This window comes from Eleutherodactylus coqui, chromosome 4, assembly GCF_035609145.1.
Source record: "Eleutherodactylus coqui strain aEleCoq1 chromosome 4, aEleCoq1.hap1, whole genome shotgun sequence".
Taxonomy (NCBI): Eukaryota; Metazoa; Chordata; class Amphibia; order Anura; family Eleutherodactylidae; genus Eleutherodactylus; species Eleutherodactylus coqui.
This window is the reverse complement of record NC_089840.1, coordinates 195,964,188-195,986,233: the sequence shown is the minus strand read 5'-3', so window position 1 is coordinate 195,986,233 and position 22,046 is coordinate 195,964,188. Positions and strand designations below refer to the sequence as shown.

At 41.5% G+C, this 22,046-nt stretch overlaps 1 protein-coding gene across 7 annotated transcripts in view; it reads left to right on the top strand.

Moving 5' to 3' along the window:
• CAMK2G (calcium/calmodulin dependent protein kinase II gamma) overlaps positions 1-22,046 on the top strand; it is a 287,378-nt gene that overhangs the window by 199,792 nt on the left and 65,540 nt on the right. For 3 of the 7 annotated variants that reach the window (XM_066600521.1, XM_066600517.1, XM_066600514.1), the window contains exons 10-14: positions 1,992-2,114; positions 3,024-3,107; positions 3,914-3,956; positions 11,037-11,075; positions 11,466-11,528. In XM_066600521.1, coding sequence (XP_066456618.1) covers positions 1,992-2,114; positions 3,024-3,107; positions 3,914-3,956; positions 11,037-11,075; positions 11,466-11,528 — 352 coding nt within the window. The remainder of the gene's footprint in view (positions 1-1,991; positions 2,115-3,023; positions 3,108-3,913; positions 3,957-11,036; positions 11,076-11,465; positions 11,529-22,046) is intronic. The other 4 variants (XM_066600516.1, XM_066600519.1, XM_066600518.1 and 1 more) reach the window with 2 other exon arrangements.

Below are 22,046 nucleotides of genomic sequence, written 5' to 3'. Positions count from 1 at the left end.
CAGATGATTGCCCCGTGCAAATTATCCTTAAAGCATTTTATCCATTTCTTCATGGTGAAGAAACCAGGTTTATACAGTTTACTACTTCATACGAATATTGCAGCGTGTGGGTTCACATGCAGCTGCTTTAGCGTATCTTTACACTTAGTAGAAATGCTGTAGAGTTTCCAAGACAAATGCCGCAGCATTCCCGCATGCAAAACGAAGTCAAAATCCGCACCATTTTGACTAGAAATCTGCTAGTATCCGCAGCTGATTACAGAAGATACAGCGCTCCCTCACCTCCGAAGTTACACAGCTGGTTTTGAGTCTGAATCCGCGCCAATGGTTTCCACTAGATGTAAACTTACCCGAAGAGAGATTTTATGTTGAAGTTTTAGTAAATAGTAATATAAATGATGTAGCCATCTTCCTACTGAAGTTTTAGGTTCTTGTCTTTTTCACCATTCTGTTAGCAGTCTCTGCCATTTTTGATGGCTCTGATGTACTTGATGTACCACCCAAACTCACCACCCCCTCATCATTGGGGAGATCATGGATTTGGGAAAAGTAGCAGCGTACCTATTTGGTAGGGCTGAGTGTACATAAACTGGTCACAGACTTGTAATGACTGCATTTCTAGGAGGGTTGGCTGAGATTAAATAAAATGGCTTTATTTTAATGTGTTTTATTTTTCACAAACGGTGCCAATCATGTTCGCTGTTGCAGTTCGTCCGCATAAGCGTATGTCCGGATGGAGTGCAATTTACGCACTAGAAAACCCGCTCCAGATTTTGACTCGGATCTGAAGCAGAATCCGCAGCAGATTTAGTGCAGGCTTGCCATGGATTTTTCTATTCCTAGGAGGGGATGAATTTGATGATGAAAGTCGGCACCCTGATTTCACATGCTGCTTATTGAACATCTACACTGCAGATTGTACTGTTGCTTGTACTGTGAAATCCTGGGGATCTTCCACAGAGAATTCTGCTGTGTAAAATCTTCAGTGTTTTCTTTGCATGGGGATGTACCCTTACAGAGCTGAACTGCAATACCAGACACAGCCCATGGACATGAGTGGCGCTGTTCTTGGAAAATAAAAAAGGGATGCTTTTTTTCTAATCCCAAACAACCTCCTTCACTGGCTTATGTCCTGATTAAAGGGACTGTCTGTTTACCAGACAACATGACCCCTTTAGTGCCACTTGTGCTAGAAAAATAATAATAGAAGCAGTGTTTCTGGTCTCTGCCGTGGCGATCCAGCACTACAGCCCGCTGTTACCTCGTGTTTGTTGCTTCTTCTGATGTCACTGGAAGTCAGGTAACTGCTGCAGCCTCACGTTTCCGAACTTCCAGCATCTTGGTTTAGGATGTGAGTGCGGATGCCAGGATAATGAGCGGTGACGCAGTAGACTTTGATTGGCTTCAGTGGTCACCTGGCTTCCGGTGACGTCACAGAAAACATTGGGACGATACCGGATCACAGCAGCAGGGACTGGTAAGTACTGCCCCTCTTGTTGTTTTAGCACAGGGGGCACTAAAGGGGGTATGCTGTCCAATAACCAACAGCCCCTTTAACTTTTCAGATAGGCCACAACATAAAGGGCAGGATGTAGACACGTCTGGGTAGTTTTATGAAGCCACTCAGTCGTCTTCCACCATATAACTGACTGATAGCAATGTACTTTCAATGGCTATAGGACATAGGAATGGCATTGGCGTGCTTTTACTCCTCGATTTCATTGAAGCTTTGTATTAAAAAGAAATGTAAGCCCAGAGCCATATTGGTAATAGTCTAGAGAACATTATCTAGAGACCCGTGTTTGCCTTCCTTGCTACTTTATTACCATATGCTGCTAGTATTGTATTGAATATGTCTATATGTGGTGCTTTATATAATGAATGGCTATGAAAGCAAGAGAAGGGCTAAAAATTGCTTTACATGTCCATGTATCATTATTTTGTAACAAATCTGCTGGTTATATTACGGCTTTGTTTCTTGGATATCTTAGTTTCCTTCACCCGAGTGGGACACAGTCACCCCTGAAGCAAAGAATTTAATCAATCAGATGCTGACAATAAATCCTGCAAAACGCATCACAGCAGATCAGGCTTTGAAGCATCCGTGGGTCTGCGTAAGTTGTACTGTACTGCTAGCACTGAAAGTCCAAGATATGGGTGGCTGGGCTTATATTAGACGCATAAATGCAGGCTTGAGACTACAGAGCCTTTGCCAATACTGATAAGAATGTAGGGTTTTTTTTGTCTTGTAAATTCAGTTTTTACCATATTATGTTTCAGAAATGGCTAAGTATGGGCATTCAGCTCTACGGAGCAGGATAGCGCATGCCTGCCATACCCGCAAATGGGGAATTGGAGCTCCTTGTTCTCAGCAAAGGTGGTGGTCCAATATGTCAGACCCTCACCTAACTGATTGACTGGTTATACAAGTATATAGGAGTTGGCATAGGACAACCCATTAAGTCTTAAAATGGTTTAACGTAATGAATCGTACCTCCTATCTAAACAGAGATTACCAACTTATGTGTGTAGTATATAAATTACCAGTCATACAGAATATGTTAGTGATTTTCAAGCAAATACTATAGATTGCATATCCTCAGAACAAGTCATCAATAGTTGATGGGCTGGGATCTGCTGGGATCAAGCACCACAATACATAGGGGTTTGAACGGAAACTGCTGCTCCGACCCCTGCGTTGGAGGTGGCGCATGTAACTGCAGGCGCAGCTCTCATTAAAATCCACAGCCACTACACAGGGGTCGAAGTGGAAGCTTCTGTTCTGACTCTTGTGTACCATGGTGCTGACAGAGGTCTCTCGATCAACTAATCAGTTTGGGTCCTGACCGGCGGACTTCAGCTGCTTAGCGATTGATGATCCATCCTGAAGATGAGGATCATCAATAGTATTTTCCTGGAAAACCCTTTAATGCAAACTGCAGGTTCATCTGTGATTTTCGTTTTCCAGCACTTGCCATGTGTCTCTGATTAATAATTTTCCTTTTTTTCCCCTTCTATTTTAGCAACGATCAACAGTGGCCTCAATGATGCACAGACAAGAGACAGTAGAATGTTTGAGGAAGTTCAATGCCCGCAGAAAGCTTAAAGTAAGTAACAATGCTGAACATAGAATTATATAACATCACTAATTGTGTATGCACAGCTACTCATATTTAACTATGTATTAGTGGATGGCTAACCCTGAACACCATTACAGTCTCCAAATACTGTGTCCAGAAATCCCAAATCTGGTCTGTTCTATGCAGTAGCTCTTTAGCTGTAATTGTAATATTGGCATAGACAGAACATTGTAATTACCGCTAAATGGCTTTCCTTGACTGATTTTGTCAAATTAATCGCCTTTAGGCCACCTGCACATGAAAGGACTTACATTGCGAAATTCACGGTCGGCATACGCACCACGGATCCGCAGCAAATACCGTACATAGCATGCTATGGAAAATCGATTCTTTCTGCACACTTGTGGTTACAAATTGAGATTTCCGCGAGCGGAGGAAATATCTTAGTATTATCTAATTTTGTGTGGTGTCTTCACGCACTGCTTCCATTGAAGTCAATGTAAGCTGTCTGACCCGCGGGAAAAACAATTATTTAAAGAAAAATCTGTATTGTGCATGACCGACGGCAGGTCGCAGTGGTCATCTGCAGTACAGAGAAAGAAGATAAATGACAGGTACATGGGGTTGCCGGCCTGGCACTGGGTCGGATTGTGCTGTGGGTTCCCGCATGTGGAATCCGACCTGTTCGTGTGCAGCCGGCCTTATAGGTAACTTTGTAAGCATCTGCTGCTACTGTATTAGCATTGTCACATGGATGTTTGATGGTTGTGTTGTAAATGACCTGTTTAGTAATACTATGTTGAACCATCATTTTTATTCTTTTTTTTCTGCAGGGTGCAATTCTTACTACTATGCTGGTATCTCGAAATTTTTCAGGTAAGCCTAGTTTGCAATACCAGAAGTATTGCAACAAAACAAGAATTGAAAAAGCATGCATGGGTGAAAGTTTGCTAAAATTTCTAAGTTAACTAGTGAAACATTTAGCAATATATCCTGTAAGCATATGATGGTAACAAAAAACACTTAGTAATATAAAATGTGTATCAATTCTGCTACTAGTCCTTCGTGCATTTTGCTGAAAAAATATGGGTGTGGTGTAGATCACACTTGTCCTTGTGGTATGATATCCTAGCTATCATCATATGATATCTAGTGAACTTGAGATCCAGAGAACCCGGAGTATGCAGTTATGTGAATATGTGACATAGAAGGTGTGATGCCTTCTTGACCACCTTGACTCTTGCCTGTCTTATTCGCATACAACAGTGCGGGTCTCATGTGGCATTTTCACCTCTATCCAGGTACTTACACATTTGCCAATCACTGCCAGCCTTTTGCTCATGCACAGAGATCTGTATAGAGCTGGAGGCCATGAATCATGTGGTTATTTGAATATATCATGTGACATCTAGGATGTGATGTCATATGGATAATCTTGACATCTCATCACTTCATCTTGGCATTTCAGTTCTGTATACGCAACGTAAAAAATCAGCTCACCTCGGAGGACACCACAATCTAACGAGAGCTGACTGCCTTGGAATGTGCCTGAGATAGCCAAGGAGGCCAAGAGTAGGCTAATAGAAAAGAATATACCGGCTCTTGAATAAATCTGATTGGTTACTGAACATTAATTTTTTTAAGACCCCTTGAGAGCTACAGTAGTATTTCTTTTATTAGTCTATTCTATATATACAGTAGTAGATTTAATTCTGTCACTTTAAGTGTCTTAACTTATAATGTTATGCTAATAACAAACCCTTTTTAATTCTTGGATAACCCATTTGCTGCCCTTTTCTGTATTATAGCATGCAGGTGATGTTACCCCAAACTATAAAATCTGTTTGCATTGTTTTGTATACACTTCTGTTCTGTTTCTATTGCCTTTAATAGGAGTCATATGCAAGTATTAATGAGTCCGTTTCTGAGTCGTACAAGCAGGCTGCACAAATGTCTGATTAATTAAATTGATCATGTAGACCCCGGCACTTTATATAATGGGGTACACCCATTAGATGAAGAGTATAAAAGCATGTGACATTTCAGGGCAACTGTTTAAGTATTGTCCATGTTATAGTGAGAAAATCCTCATCACTGAGAAGAGTAACATTCCCATAACTCTCACTTATGGTTTGTTTAGGCAACACTATTTCTGCATGACATCTGACCTATTTTTCCTCCATGTGGTATGGGCCGTGCACCTTTAGGCCACTACTTTATGCATTTCTTTGAGTTTCTTACATTCCTAACTTTATAATATCTCAAACACCAATATGTTCTCTTTTATCCTATGCTTTATAATTCTTGCATATGTTAAGGTACTAATAACAGAATTGGCTTGCCGTGTGGCTTAAGTATTTTGGACAGGTAACAAATGACCTTAATGCTATTGCTGATATCAAGAAGCTGAAATACACAGAACTGTCAATATTAAAAGTAAACTTTAAAAAAGTGGGCAAACTAAAGTAAAGAAAATTCAGCAAAAAGTCCCAGTCTTTGTCTGCCCTTATATACACTTTAATAGTCTTTTCCACCAAGATGTGGTTTAGGAAAAATAGCGATTTCCTTTAGCATGCAGTAGCCAGTATTCGCTGCTGAATCCGGAGACGGACGCCCTCTTTGGATTCCACAATGCAAATACGCTCGTGTGCAGGCGGCCCAACACAGGAACATCACAATGCTGGGTTCTAGAAAAGCTCACATTTAATCACTAAACAACTGGTAATTTAGGAATACAATAATTTGATAATGGTTAGTACATAGTTGTGCAATCAACTTTGAGCATTGTTGGTTGAGACTGTATAGACGGTTCTTCATGTACTTGGTACTTGCTGAGCATGGGAGTGAAGTGTAGCACTACTAACCCTCCAAGAGATGAGTTTACATTCAGAGTGCACATGTTTTTAGCAGTTAAATGCTTTGCGCTGCCATAATAAAGCCTTTCTCCATTAGGTCACAGTAACCGAGCTGATTCACACTGTCTATGTGCTCGGAGTGTTAATTCTACTTTCAACTCATGTATTTTTGTTCCTGGCACAAGCGGAGCATAAGGGACAAGGAATTTAATATTTTCCATGATCTAACCTTGAATGGAATTTTCTTCGAGAGTTGCATGCGTCACTTTAATGTTTCGTGTCAGTCTGTGCCCTTCTGTGTAATAATAATTACTTTTTGTGGTCATTGTCTTTTCTCATAACCGATCATAGAAACTGATGATTGTCTTTCATGGAATCTGACTCTGTTCATAGGCGAACGAAGATTATTACAAACTCTTTAATGTTTTTGTAAATAAAAAAAAGGCAGCTGAACCATTACAGTTTGTAATTAGAATTGACTGTTTACATTGTCTGGGTTTTAAAGCTTAAAGGGGTTATCCGGGGACATAATATTTTGTAAAACTTCGCTCAGCCTGCAGTATTAAAATAACAGAATACGTATTCGCCCTTCTGCGGTCCCTGCTGAACTTGGCTTCCAGGAGGGGAGTGATGACGAACCAACAAGGCTTCACATGAGCGTTGCGACTATTCATCGGCTGAAGAGAACCAGTGATTGGCTGCAGCAGTCATATGGCCCTTTTGTCGGGGACATCATTGCCAGCTCCATGCACCCAGTAGTGAAGACCAGTGGGATTAAGTATGTAATCTGATATTTTACTACTACAGGCTGAGCAAAGTTTTACAAAATATTATGTCCCTGGATAACCACTTGAACCCCTTTCGTCTTTTTGGGGTCTCTTAATGCTAAGCTAATCATAAGGGTTTCCGCTGCTGGGGACCCTAAGTGATCAACCTAGAATTCCGTGTTAATCTAGCAGCAGGTGTTCAATTTCTATGCAGCCGCACCACAGACATGTTGGGTCCTCCAAATTGAGGGATGACCTTCATAACCGTTCTCCACTCGGAAACTTTCACAGAATTCTGTAGTAGGGTTTTTTTAAATGGGTCTTTTTAACAAGACAACCCCTGTAAAGAGATTCACCATAAATGTATTTAATTCTCACGTTTTCTTAGGTTAATCTGTGCAGTAAATCTATAGGAGAGGACAAAATGCTGAAGCCAATTGCACAATTCACTTACTGTATATCTGAGTAGTTTTCTTGGTAAAGCAAAAAGAGACCGAAGTGGAGACCTATACAACAGACCCAACAACCAAACATTCTGCCTTATAGACATCAACTTTGTGAATTAGTCAAAAGTGCAGAATTATCATTGTTATGTACATGTTTACTGGAAAAGAAGGCTTATTTAACAGCAGATTACGATTTGAGATAACTAATACTGGCAGCCATTGTACCTATTGTATATTTTCATAATCTGATCAAAATCGGGACATTTATAGAGATCACTTCTCGAATTGTGGTGGAGGTTCCATTTTTTTTTTTTTTTAAAGTGGTATTCTGGTCAGAAGCATCTATTATCCTCATCTAAAATCAGAACGGGGCATCTCAACTTTGGAGCGCCAGTTGAGCATCTGCCCTGCAGCTCCATTCAAACTCTTCCCTAAAATAGGGGCTGGCCTGTAGGAAAAAAAACGCTGCTTGCCTCTTCTATTCCCTACTGATCTAGCACAGATGTTCGAGTGATCCTCCACCATTCTTCACAAGCTCTCAGCCGTGCGCTGCCATGGTTGCGGACGATCACTATAGCCAGTCAGTGGTCTTACCAGTTGTACCTATGGAGCATCTGCAATGGGTTGGTTGGGGATTGAAGAAGTGAGTAGTGTTTCTTTCTCTTATAAGATTTACGGCCTCGTTCCCAAACAACAGATGACCTCGTTAAAAGAACTCTAAATGCAGAAAATATAGAAGAGTGTAAATTTACCCATTAAGGACCAAGCGTGGTAAATATACGATGCTTGGTCCTGGTCTTTAATCCCGTAAAAATACGGAGCGGGATTAAAGCTCCTGTTCTGCAATCAAGCAGAAGCAGGTCAGGTTGTCAGCTGTTAGTCACAGCTGAGAACCCGAAGGAGAAGGGAGAAGTGGTTTTTAACCACTTCTGCATCCTACTTTCCCTGGTACATAGTGCTCAAATGAGGGGAAAGTGAAACTGTGCGTTCCACTATGCGACTCGGCGGTCAAGTGACCACCGGGATTCCCTGTTACAGCAGAGTTGCAGGGTCCTAGAAGACCCTGATCAGCACTATTAGTGACTATTGTCACTACATGGAATGTTTTCCCTGTAACTGGGGTTCCTATGGATGCCTCAAGGACAGCAGAAAATTGTCAAATAAAAAAAGAACATGTGAATGTCCCCCAGAGGTCTTATGATGTTATGGGGGACATAGTAAAAAGAAATAATTACATAAATAAGTAAAACCAAAATGACAGAATAAAATAAAAGTATATACATAAAAAAGAAAATAAGCCAAAGCTGACGCCAACCAAAAATGTCGCCGTATGTGCCCTGTAATCCAAAACCATACATATTATATATCAAAACGTCCAAAACAAAATGTTAAAAAGAATCATAAAACTAAAAAACAGAAAAAAGTCAGTGAAAAAGAGATTTAAAAAATAGCCCTATATGTCACGGGAAAAAAACACAGTAAAAATAATTTTAGTAGGCGAAGAAAACAAAATCTGGTAGTAAAACCACCACATGGGTAAAATCCCTAAAAAGTGTCTGATCTTTAAGGTACAAAATAGCCTGGTCCTTAAGGGGTTAATCCAGCCATCTCCTCCATTAAAGGATGTTGTCTTATTATGGCAACCCCTTTTCTTATATCCTATTAGGTCATACGGATGTCATAGAAGGGGGTCCTCTCCATATTCCGTCTCCAGATTCCACAGCAAATACCGCCCATAGCATGCTATGGAAAAGCATTTTTTCCTGTAAATGAGCGGAAATCTACTGCGATTTTCCGCGAGTGGAGGAAAAATTGCATCATGCTCTATTCCAAATCAATGAAAGCTGTCCGACCCGCGGCCCTTCCGCAATGACATTGCGGAAAAGGCGCGGATACCTGCGTCATCACCTAGCCACAGCGCTGAAAAAGCAGCTATTAGGAGGAAAACTGTACTGCTTATGTCCGACGGCTCACCATGCGGACCATCCGCAGTACAGAAAAGGAAAAACGATGTCGAGTTCACGCGGATGCCAGCTGGGCACAGGGTCCATATCCGACCCGGTCGTATGTAGCCGGTCTTCGACTTAATATTTTCATATATTGTAATTATTCCTACTACTAGTAGAATGCAAGTTTCGGAAACGAGACAATCCAACTGAAACTTAGAGGGAAGCCAGACTATTTTGGAAAGGTGTCGTCGTTCTCCCTTCTCTCAAAGCTGCGTCTGGCGCACCTGAAGATAAGTCGGCCACCCCTCAGTCGTCGCTGAGCCAAAAATGAAACAGTAAATTAGTATTAGTGTGTTCGCTGCTAGACTGTTTCAAGAGCATGCAGAAAAAAAGACTGAAGATGAATGGCTAAATTTATTGCTGTGCCAGCATGGTAGAATTGTACGTGTGCCCACAAGACATTTTTTAAACCTAAAAAGAATTTATTTGCTCTGTGAATGAGTATTTTGCTCATCTACAGTGTGCTGGGGATACTCTAAAGTGGTTTCCCCCTGCCCCCACAGTAAGTGATGACATATCGCTTGGTGGTAAGGTCCAACTGCTGGGAAACTCCACCGTGCCCCAGAACAAAGGGGCAGCAGCGTTGATGGCCTAGTATAATTGTATTTTATTTTTTGCACCGTGCCAGTGTTATCCTGGCAGAGCCCTTTTGTTCTAGGCATCCTGACAACATATTAACTTGATCTGCTGAAATCAGTGGAAATGTGTTTTCTATTGCACTTTTTTACTTTGATCATATTAGTTCGGTTAAAGCCCTACATAGATCACTAGAGAGCCACGTTAATGGTGCTATCGGAGACAGCTTTTTTTTCCTTTTAGGTCATGGGCCTCATTCCAACTGCATGGATTGCTGTAGCTGCAATTGTGTTCTGCTGATCAACTTGTTAGTATTCTAGATTGTGGCCAATGGATATTTCATTTGACCATAGTAAATTTCAGGTTTAAGCACATGCTTATGCTTCTTGGGTGAGCAAGGCAAATGTAGCCACTATTGCTTGTTTTTGCATGCTAATGTTGCAGATATTGCTGCCATAAGCAAAATGCACTAATTTTACACCTAAAGATATCCACGATCATGACATCAGGCTCTGTTCATATCTGTGTTGGAGACACAGTCACAGATTACATCACATTTGACCCAAAAAACAAAACCAAAGCTAGTGGGGCCTGTTGGCATCTGTCGAATAACCAATGCAGCACTGCGTCATGGTTTACAGACGGGATGGAAGTCCCGATACACGCGAACAAAGCCTAAGTGCCCTCTTCCTCTGTGACACATGCCCTCGTATTTGTCCAACGAGAAGAGCGGCCGCACGGCCCGTAGCAATAAACGTTTACAATAGGTGATTTGAACCCTGGTTGCCATTAGCAGCACAACCACTTCTCTGCAGCCTCGTTTAATATAGCAGACTGCGGTGCCTTAAAGTTTACAAATGTGACTTTGCTTATTCTTCTTACTTTTCTGTCCTGTAACTTCTTGCTGTTTTTCACACCTAAAATCACACCCATAAGAGACACTCCCCCCCCCCCCCCCCCCCCAATGCCTTAATGAATACAAATATTTGGTAGAGTGTAAGTGGAATGACTGGCCTCTTGCCACATTTCCTTCCTCTTCCCACAATCTCTTCATTATTCAAAACCCCCTTCATCCTACTGACTTGCTACGCTGCCCTCTCCTCTTGGCTTGTTGCAGTAGATTTTTTGTGCTGTTTTATTATTTTGCTTGAGAAGGTCGGGGAACTTTGCGAGCACACAAGAGTCATTAAGATATGCTTGAATATGGCATTCTGTAAAGTGTGTAAATGCAAAGCAAGATGCAGCATGTCTGATAAATTGTAATCACATCATATCTAATAGGTCTTCTATAATTGAAAACTAGGTGTCGGTAACCGAAGAGAGAAAAAGGAAGACCCTACAGGTGGGGATGTTGCACCTCTTGGCAACCTTTGCTTGTTTGGTAATTGAGCCAGCCAAAATGAATATGAACGTGAATGCTTGCTACAATCTTGGCTACCAATCAGTGCTTGAGAATGAAATATATCTGGTGTTTTTTTTATTCTAGCATCACAAAAAGAAAATGAGTCTTTTGTGCTTTGCAAGGTCCACCCCCAATCACTTCTCTAGGCAAATGTGGAATTAATATACATGTGCATTGAAAGTCTATTGAAGCTTCATACAATTGTGTTGATTGTCATACTTTTTTTTTTTATCAATGCTTATTTGACTTGCATCATGCGTTTATTGTTGCTCATCTGGACTTTTGTTGCATTGTTGCGGCTCCTCCCACTGAATGATTTTGTCCAATCAGTTGGCAGGCAGAGCTCCGCCCCCGTTGCAGCTGCCACCAGTGCTGCCAACTTGGCTGAGCAAGGTACGTGGCATGAGTTGACCCAAACCCCAATTACTATAAACCTCAATCTGATTTTTCTCCCTACTGACTTCCTATTCTTTTGACTTCCTTTTCCCTCCCTTGTGCTGTACTCCTGCCCCTGATGAAACTGCATGCTAGTGCCTGCACGCTCAGGGGCAGGACATTTTGTGTACCTTAGTGGTGAAGTCTGGCATGGAGTCCCATTTGACCCTAGTGTGGAGTTTTTTTTCCCATTGATGTGCTACTAACTTTGCATGCAGAGCAGCTCTTGGCTTTTCTCTCTTCTTTCTTCTTTCTTTTGGGAAGAGAAGAAATAATATTGGCAATAAATGCCAGAATTCTTCCTGAATTTGAAGCATACATTTGTCTTCAGCAAGTGGTTTTCACTTTTTGTATATATTGATTAAAGGTTTCCTACCAGTATATAAATACCAGTAGACTTAATGTTCCTCCATTATAGTACAAGTCTCATTTCAATCAAGCTTTTAAAAAAGTCTAATAAAGCCTATTCACACTTATAGGTACCAAGAAAATATGTCTGTCAGTATCTACAAATCTTTAGGGAAATCTGAGGCTTTTGATTTAGCATCTTTAAAAATAGCCAATACTCCATGGGACAGATTTATTAAGATTTGGTGTTTCTGACGCCAGTCTTAATATTATTCCTGTCTGCACTCGTGTCTTCATATATTAGATTAAAGAAAGTTTTAAAACTTTAAGGGGTTATGCCACAATTACAGGTTATCACCTCAAGAGGTTATGCCACAACTACATGTTATCCCCTATCCTGTCCATAGGAGATTACTTGCTGATAGGTGATGGTCTCATCAATGAGACCCCCTCTGATCTTAAAAATAAGGGTTCCCATGCCTCCCATCTTACTCACTATGGGATTACTGCACCCCTCGCAGTGAGTAGGAGACTGAATGGAGTGCTGGTCATGCAAGCGTCTTAGCGATCCATTCACTTTCAGTGGGATTGCGGAAATTGCTGAGTGGCACCCGCTCAACTATTTCCTTCAGCACCATTTAAATTAATGGAGCGCTGACCGCATGTGATCTGTCAGTTCTCCATTTACAGTGACATCACTGCAGGGGGAGAAGCGTGACATTGGAGCCCCGTACTAAAGTTCTGCCAGGGTCCCAGCAGTGAGACCTCCATCGATCAACAAGTTATTCTGTATCCTATGAATCGGGGATAGCTTGTAATTCTGGTACAGCCTCCTTAATTCTCATTAAATATTCTTTTAAAAGGTATTTTATATATACACATATATCCTTACTATTCACTGTCCCACCAGGTGACTATGATAGAGACATGATATATACTGAAAGAGGTCACATGCACAAGGTTGTAACGCCCACGATACCAATTAGAGCCAATGTAGCATAGGTTCACTTGTATAAGAGCTGCTCTATCTAGATACCCTTATCAGTACAAAACGTACCCACAGTACCGATAGAAACCAGTCTACTGACTGGCCCCCACTAAATATAACCCTCTACATTTCAAAAATTCTGGAGAAATAATATATTTATTACTCTTGAACGTATGTTGAATATAATTGCTTTATAAACCTTAATTTGATGGCGCCCCATTCTTCATTTCTCTGAATGCAACCAGCAATGTAAATAATACTTTCATTGCTACCATTATGTCCAGACATATGCTCTGCGTGTGTATATATACATATGTGTATGTATATATAATATATAATATATTTTCTTAAGGTCCTTACTGAATTTTGTAAGTGTAATAATGTATAATCTTTAACTTAGTAAATATATCATTGGATACAGATTGGTGGATATTGCCATTGCAATAAGAATAGAAACATGTATTATTTACATCTCCATGATCACAGAGTTAGGGGAAGGTGCACAATAAAAAAGCCAAAATGGTTTTATTTATATGATATTTTAAGGATTTGCAATAGAAAATAAAACACTATTTTTTTCCTCCATTTTACCAGCAGTGATGCCACCCTTCTCCATGAGGCTATGTCTAGTACTGCAGCTCTTTCACTTGATTGGTGCTGAGCAGCAAGATTAGACACAGTCCTTGAATGATGCTTTCCCTGAAACAATAAAAACTAGGAGATTTACAAAATGGTCTAAAACAAATCCTGATTTTATTGCCCACAGCAACCAATCACAGCGCAGATTTCATTTCTCATAGTGTTTTGATAAAATGAAAGCTGTGCTGCAATTGGTTGCTTTGTGTACCAAAGACAGATTTCGTTTTAGGCAGTTTAATAAATCTGCTCCTAGGCTTTTTTTATCCTCATTTAGTCCTTTTAAGAGGAATGCACGCCCATCTAAAATGGAATGTCTTCTATATGAATTGCATGGACGATTTCTGCTTGAGACTGTCATTTTTGTGTACATATAAGATGTATCCTATTAGGCTGGGTTCACACGGAGCGGATTTTCCGTGCAGACTCTCTGCACGGAAATTCCGTTGGCGATTTTCATCCCGGAATAAAGCAGCAAAGTGGACGAGATTTGTAAACCTCTTCCACAATCTATGGAGAAGCCGTTGCAGCCAAGCCGCCATGAAACAGACATGCCATGCGGAATTCAGAGCCATGGCATGTCAACTTTATTGCCATCTCCGCTGAGAGGAGAGATGGCCAGGACGAAATGCAATAGGACCACCTGTGTCACAATATTAAACAGATACACTTACTCCTCCGCGGCCGCCCACTGCTCTCTTGGAATTTGTTTTGACGGTTGGTGGCCCAGGAAATCACGTGACCACTGCAGCCTATTACTGTCACGCTCTTGAACTCCTAGTATCATGTCACCCAGGATGTGAGCTGCCGATGCCAGGGACATGGGCAGTGAAGCTGCAGCTTCTCATTGGCTGCAGTGGTCACCTGATTTCCTGCTTCTTCATGTGTCACAGGTATCGCTAGGACAGCAACAGTCTGCAGTGCTGGATTTTGGTGTTCACGGAGGGGTAAATATATTATTTTCACACAGGGTCCAATTGAAAAGAGGTTATCCAGTAACCAGATAACGTCTTTAACAAGAACCTGTGAGTGTTGACAAAACCCACGGCATGAGCCCGTAGGACCTGTACTCGGTATGCCACACGTGTCCTGGGTAAAGTTACCTGGTTTTCACTCTGCCTGAAAAAAATGCTATGATGATAAATACTATTGCATAAAAAAGACAAAAGTATTATAGAGGTTATATCTACATTGGCTAACCAGAAAAATTATATATGTAAGCTTTCGATTCCCCTTTGTCAGGCTGGTGTAACAACATAAATCTGAAGAAATATATCCACACACATAACAGACTAGAGATGTAGTGCCATTAATTTGCATAGCAAAGGGTGGGCTGACAAGTGAGACACTGAGAGGGAAGTAAGGGAGATGGAAAAATACCTCCACAGTGCCACCTATTGGAAGGCCGCATTCCTCCAAGCCAAAGTTAGACTCTTTATACAAGCCTTGTAACAATGACTGGGAAGTTTCTGTCATTTGTAAAATGTCTTTTGAATATTAAGACTTCTAGATCCGTTAAACTGTGATCTGGTCTAGGAAAATGTTTCCCACAGGTGTATCCAGCTGCTTCTTCATTGTATGTCTGCAGATTCATCCTGGACCACTGTTTGTTTTTGGTTCTCCAATGTAGATACCTTCCAGACACCTTGTACACAGTATCACGTATACCACATTGGAGGATGTATAGGAGAAAGTCAGTGATTCTACACTGCTGTTGTGCGATGGGTATGTGAACTGTGGTAGGATGTGGGTACAGCTCCTGCATTTTCTGCTGTTACAAGGGAAAGTTCCTGTCTCTGATGGTGAAGAGCAGGCACTTCTGACAAGTAGATTCCTTAGTTTTTGTGGCAGCAGTTTTTATAGGACAGGTAAATCTGGGATACCCAGCCTGCAGGAGTATAAAAAACAGAAGTGTTAATAATAATTTATTTTTGTCAATTACCAAAATGCAAAGTGAATGAACAAAAGAGAAATCTAAATTAAATCAATATTTGCTTTGACCATCCTTTACCTTCAAAACAGCATCTGTTCTTCTAGGTAAACTTGCACACAGTTTTTGAAGGAACTTGTCAGGGAGTTGGTCCACACATCTTGGAGAAATGACCACAGATCTTCTGTGGATGTCTGCTTGCTCAAATTCTTCATGTAATTAGACAGACTCGATGTTGAGATCAAGACTCTTGTCACAATATTGTCACTTCCAGGACTCCTGATTTTTCTTTACACTGAAGATAGTTCTTAATGACGTCGGCTGTATGTTTTGGAGTTGTTGTCCTGCTGCAAAATAAGTTTGAAGCCAATTAGACACCTCCCTGATGATATTGCATGATGGATAAGTATATCTGCCTGTATTTCTCAGCATTGAGGACACCATTAATCCTGACTAAATCCTTAGCTTGGCTTGCTAAAGTGCAGCCCCAAACTTACAAGGAGCCTCCACCATGCTTCACTGCTACCAGCAGACACTGATTATTGTACGGCTCTCCAGACCTTCAGCAACCTAACTGCCTTCTGTTACAGCCAAACATTTCAAATTTTGACTCGTCAGTCCAGACCACATGCTGCCATCCTTCCTGTTTTTCGACCATAGTTGAAACGCTTGGCCTTGTTTCTATGTCAAAGATATGACTTTTTGACCACGATTTTCCATGAAGACCTCTTCTGGCCCGGTTTCTCCAAACAGTAGTTGGGATGTACCTGGGTCTCACTGGTTTCTGCAAGTTCCGAGTCTAAGGCACTGTTGAACGTCTTTCGATTTCGAAGGTATGGGTTTTTCTTCCTGTTGGCTCTCTTTGTCTTTCAACTCCTCCATCCATACCAAGGTGCTGTCCAATTTATACTGGTTTATACTGATTTTGAAGGGAAGTAAGCATGATGTGTCTTTCATCTGCTACACTAAGTTTCCTTGGCCAACCACTGAGTCTATGTTTCTCAACAAAGTTTCCCTTTCCTTTGTGCCTCCTCAAAAGAGCATGGACAGCATATCTTAAAATCCCTTTGCCTGGAAGAGGTCTCGCAGATGCAGTATAACTACCTTGTGTCTTGTTCAGTCTTTCCACGGTGTATGACCTGTGACATGAAACGGTCTTCCACAACCTCACCTTTGTAGTAGGGTTTGGCTGTTCCTCACCTAGTTTTAATCCTCCTACACAGCTGTTTATTTTTTAGTTAATCACTGTATTTCAACCTACATATGAAAAGGATGAATATTATCACATGGTTGGTATAATTGGTTGCTTATACACTTGACTGTAATTCTACAAATACCCTGAAGTGTAGCTAGAAGAATTGATGCTGTTGTGAAGGTAAAAGGCGGTCACACCAAATATTTATTTGATTTAGACTTCTTTTTTTTTTAGTTGACAATAATAAACTAGTAACACTTCTATTTCTGAAAGCTTTCTTAAATTGGCGCTTTTTTCTACACCTGCCTAAAACGTTTGCACAATACAGTACGTGATACAGTGTACGAGGTGTCCAGAAGGATGCACCCACGGAGAGCCACGTCTCTTGACCATGTCACAGTTTGAAGGATCTGAATGTCTTTATACTCAAAGGATATTTTTAGAATGACAGAAGCAGAAAAATATTGGAAGATAAACTGGTAAGGACTTTCTAGACATTAAACGGGTTGTACGGTCACTGTACAACATTCCCTGGGCTATGTGTCTTATTACCTGGACATGTCACACCCGTGACCTTATCTGTAATTATCACCCTTTTTCCTTTCATCTTACACACAAACTTTAGGTTGTTGCACGCCTGCGCTGGTGATTCCAATTTCCATCTGGGGAGCAGCAAAGAGGAATCCCTGTGGTCGTACAGTTCCATCTGTCATTGGAACTGAACAGCGCCAGGCGGACCCTTTTGACTATAATGGGGTCTGACCACTTTCCACGCAGCTGCCCAGTTTTGGGATGGAAGGAAAAATGCTGCATGCAGCACTTTTTTTCTCTGGTATTTGCAGCCAGATCTGCGAAGGAACCTCCAGCGAGAGGTTCCGACGCCGATGTGAAACCACCGTACTCCTTTGATGCTGGTTTATCATTATTTAAATGCTGTACTAAGGTCTCCTGCCCACAGACGAGGTGGAATATCGCTAGCGATTTCCCGCCGCAGGGGACAAGGGGGCAGAGCTGACAGGTCTCAGCGGTGAGCCTATCTAACACATAGGCTCACCGCAGAGAATCACGCCATGCCGAGATTTAGATCCCACGAGCGGAGAATCTCTACGATTCTCCGCTTGTGGACGCCGGCGCTGAGCCTATGGAAAGCTTCACACAGCGTGATTCGTCTGGGATTTATTGCCCGTGGACAGCCAGCCTAAATTGTCTCAATTGTCATCCTACCTCTTTTTTTAATGCAAATTTAACCCCCACAGGTCTCTGCTGTTGTGTGTTTGTATAGGCACGTATTTGCCTGGAAAACCCCTTTAATAGTGTTTTTACCATGTACATATCCTTGCCCTGTTTTTTTACTTCAGCGGGTTATATAAAATACAATTTAGCACTGTATTTATATATATTTACACACTTTTTACTGTTTACTGAATGTATTTATTCTGTACATATTGCTACGGAATGTGGATGTTATAGTGGTAAAGTACGGCAGAGCTCAACTTCCGCTGTGTGCTACTTGCAACATATTTTACTATGGGAAACTATTTACTGTTTCTAAGAAAAAAGAAGGGACCAAGTGCATTCTATCTCAATCTTCTTATTACATCAAGGGTATAATTCAATATTGCCCCTTGATTATTTACCCATTCTGCTAGGTGCACCTTCACAGTTCTTCACATGGTTAGTTTTTGTATGGTCTGCATTCACAGTTCATTGACAAAAGAGCCGTGCGACCAACAGCTGCTTTGGTTTCCAGTTACAGTAAGCTGTGGCATCCTATGTTGCACAGTGTCACAAGTGTGTAGACCACGTGGCGTTCAGAGAATGTCATCAGGGATGTCATCTGCAAGTCCTTGTGACACTTGAGCATTAGCAGGGCAGATTGAAAGCTACAAAGTTCAAAGCTACACGAATACTGCATAAGCGGACGTAGTATTTCTCTGCAGGTGATAGAGGATAGACGTGGCCTTTCTGAAAGGTCAGGTACTGGATGACTACTGTGACTGAAAGGGAAACTGTCACCTGCCTAAACTTATGGTGCTGTTAGGCAAGGCGACGGAGCCAGTTGATGTATTTTTCATACTCGCCCGCTCCCTGGTGTCCGCCACTGAAGTCTATGTACTGCACAGAAATCTGAATCTTTTCAAAGTCCTTTGTGCGCATTCTCCCATACATGTCTAAGGAACACTATGTGCATGAAAAGAAATTGAAAGGGCAAACTGTGAAGTTCTTAACAAGTAAGGTGTCAAGTTAAATTTTCTTATATTTGTAAACATGATGTTTACTCTGTAATAGGCCGCCTGCAGACGGCCGGGTCGGATCCCGCTGCGAGGATTCTAGCAGCGGGACCCGACCCCCTGCAGGGACCGGTGTAGTGCTCACCTCTCCCGTGGCTCCTTGATGTGCCAGATGCCGGCCAGCCGGTGCATGCGCAGAGCGGAGCCGGGGCGCCGGGAGGGACATTTCTGTGCGGGCCTCTGCGAGACCCGCACAGAAATAGAGCATGCCGCGATTTGGAGCTTTGTTTTTATGATGCAGAGCCTAAGGCCTCATGTCCACTCGAAAAATATAATCCACGCAGAATCTGCCGCGGATTCCACGCGGATTTGCTTTTAGATGGTATTTTTTTCCCATGCAGATATCCATACACATTGCTATCAATGTTGCCGATCCACGCGGAATCCGCGGTAAAATGGAGCATGCCGCGTTTTTTCTCCTGCGCGTGAAAAACGCACTTCTTTTTAAAATGCCATCCGCGGGTGCAAAAATCAATTTAATGGACCGCGGATGGCCAATAATTCCCTATGGGCAAAATCCGCTGCGGAATCCGCAATTCCATTTAGCTAGTAGACTTGAGGCCTATAATCCTCAACCTATACAGGACAGTACCAGTCAAATGTTTGATCAAAGCCTTTTCATTCCGTGTTATTTTATTTGCTAGATATGGAAGACCTGAAAATTATGAAGGAATAAATATGGAATTAAGTTGTAAGCAAAAAAGCGTTAAACAAGTTTAATGTTTTAGATTCTTCAAAGTAGCCCCATTTTGCTTTGATGACAGCTTTGGACATTGTTGGCACTCTCCCAATCCGCTTCATGAGGTCGTCACCTGGAATGGTGCTCCAACACTCTTGAAGGAGCTCCCAGAGGTGCTGAGCACTTGTTGGCTGCTTTTTCTTCACTATGCGGTCCAATTCATCCTAAAGCATCTCAATTTGGTTTAGGTCAGGTAAATGTGGAGGCCATGTCATCTGAGCCTGGATGTGTATTTGGGGTTATTGTCCTATTGAAAAACAAATGATGATCCCACTAAGTGCAAACCAGATGGATATGTTAGTTACGTGTGCCTTGGATTTTGACTATATTACCAACAGTGTAACCAGCAAAGCACCTGCACACCATCACACCACCTCCTCCATGTTTCACGATAGGAACGCCACATATAGAAATCATTCACTCACTTTATCGCCGTCTCACAAAGACAGAGCGGTTGGAACCAAAAATCTAAAATTGTGACTCATCAGACCAAATTACAGATTTTCACTGGTCGAATATCCATTCTTTGTGTTTCTTGGCCCAAGCAATTCTCTTCTTGTTCATGTTCCTCAGTAGTGGTTTTGCAGCAACTTGACCATTAAAGCCTGATTCTCGCAGTCTCCTCTGAACAGTTGCTGTTAAGATGTGTGTGATATTTGATCTCTGTGAAGCAGTTATGTGGGCTGTAATCTGAGGAGGTGCTGTTAATTTGCAATTTCAGAGGCTCCTAACTTTTAGGGCAGTCGTCATAAGAGACAGTTTCATCATAACGTTTGATGGTTTTTATGACTTCAATTGAGGATGCCTACACAGTTTTTAAAGATTTTCTGGACTGGCTGACCATGTTTTAAAGTAATGAAGGTTTGTAATTTCTCTTTTGCTTAGTTGAGTCGTTCTTGCTACAATGTGGATTAGAACAGTAGATGATTAGGGCTAAATACTGTGTAGAACTCTGTACCAACCCTACCTCTGCTCAGCACAACTGAAGAGCTCAAAGACATTATGAAGGCAAGAAATTCCTCAAATTAAATGTCCGCTTGAACATGTTATCCACAGTGCAGGCATCCTTTTATAGAGCAGGATGAGCTGAGCAGATTGCTATATGGTTTTGTGGGGAAAGATTCAGTATAACTTGTGTTCTATGTATTTAAACGTCTGCTCATTCTGATCTGAGTGGTCCATTGGGCGGTCCTACCAGTGATGAACAGTTACTTCGCTGTCCGTCACTGACAGGACCGCCCAATGGGACCACTTGGCTCAGAATGAACAGATGTTTAAATACATAGAACACAAGTTATACTGACTCTTTCCCCACAAAACTATATATCAATCTGCTCAGCTCCTCCTGCTCTATAACATGATGATTGTGGTTTGAAAAGCAGTTTGAAGCTGACAGATTCCCTTTAACTCTTGACAAGGCATACCTATTAATTAAAAACTATTCCAGGTGACGACCTCATGAAGCTGATTAAGAGAATACCCAATGTGGGGAAAGCTGTCATCAAAGCAAAAGGAGGCTACTTTAAAGAATCTAAAATTATAGAACATATCCTTGTTTAACTATTTTTTATTTGCTACTTAATCCTATATGTGTTTGTTCATAGTATTGTGTCTTCAATATTTAATAATTGCTATTTATATTACGGTAGCATATTCTGCAGTACTTGAGAATACAGGGCAAACACACACAAAGGCATAACAATATGAATCTACAATGCGGAAAATAAACAGGAAAAACCATGCAATGAAAAGGTGTGTCCAAACTTTTGACTGTTACTATAAATCTATATTATAATATGCTTCGTCTCCGAGCTATTCCTATAGAGAGTTTAGGCGCTTAATGCATACTGTAGCGATGCTGGAGGTGTCTGGCAATGTCTTATCCTCCCACACATATGTAAATAAGAAAACACACTCCGCTGATCTAACAGGGATGCAGATGGCAACCAAGAATTTGGAAACTGCAGCAAGATTTTTAAATTTTGTTAAAAAAAAAAAACTCCCTACAAATAAGAGACCAGCTGCACACAAGCTGCATCTGCTAGGAGACTTGACATCTCCTACTCCTCTGCAAGGAGTGGGAGATGCCAAGTAAGGGAAGACTAAACAGGTACCACTAGATGCAGTGGTACTGATTTATAGCTTTGGAGCTGCACACTAGTCTTCTAGAGACGGGCAATGAGTTACCCTGTTTCCTAGCCTAAACTGAAGCCAGAAATGGCTTCAAAAGATAGGGGAAATATGAAGAGAGGACTTTTCCTTATTTCTAGATCCACTTCAAGCTTTTGCTCAAAAGAACTGCAGGCTGTATGGTTTAGGTATGGGTACATGTACAGATGACTGCAGGCT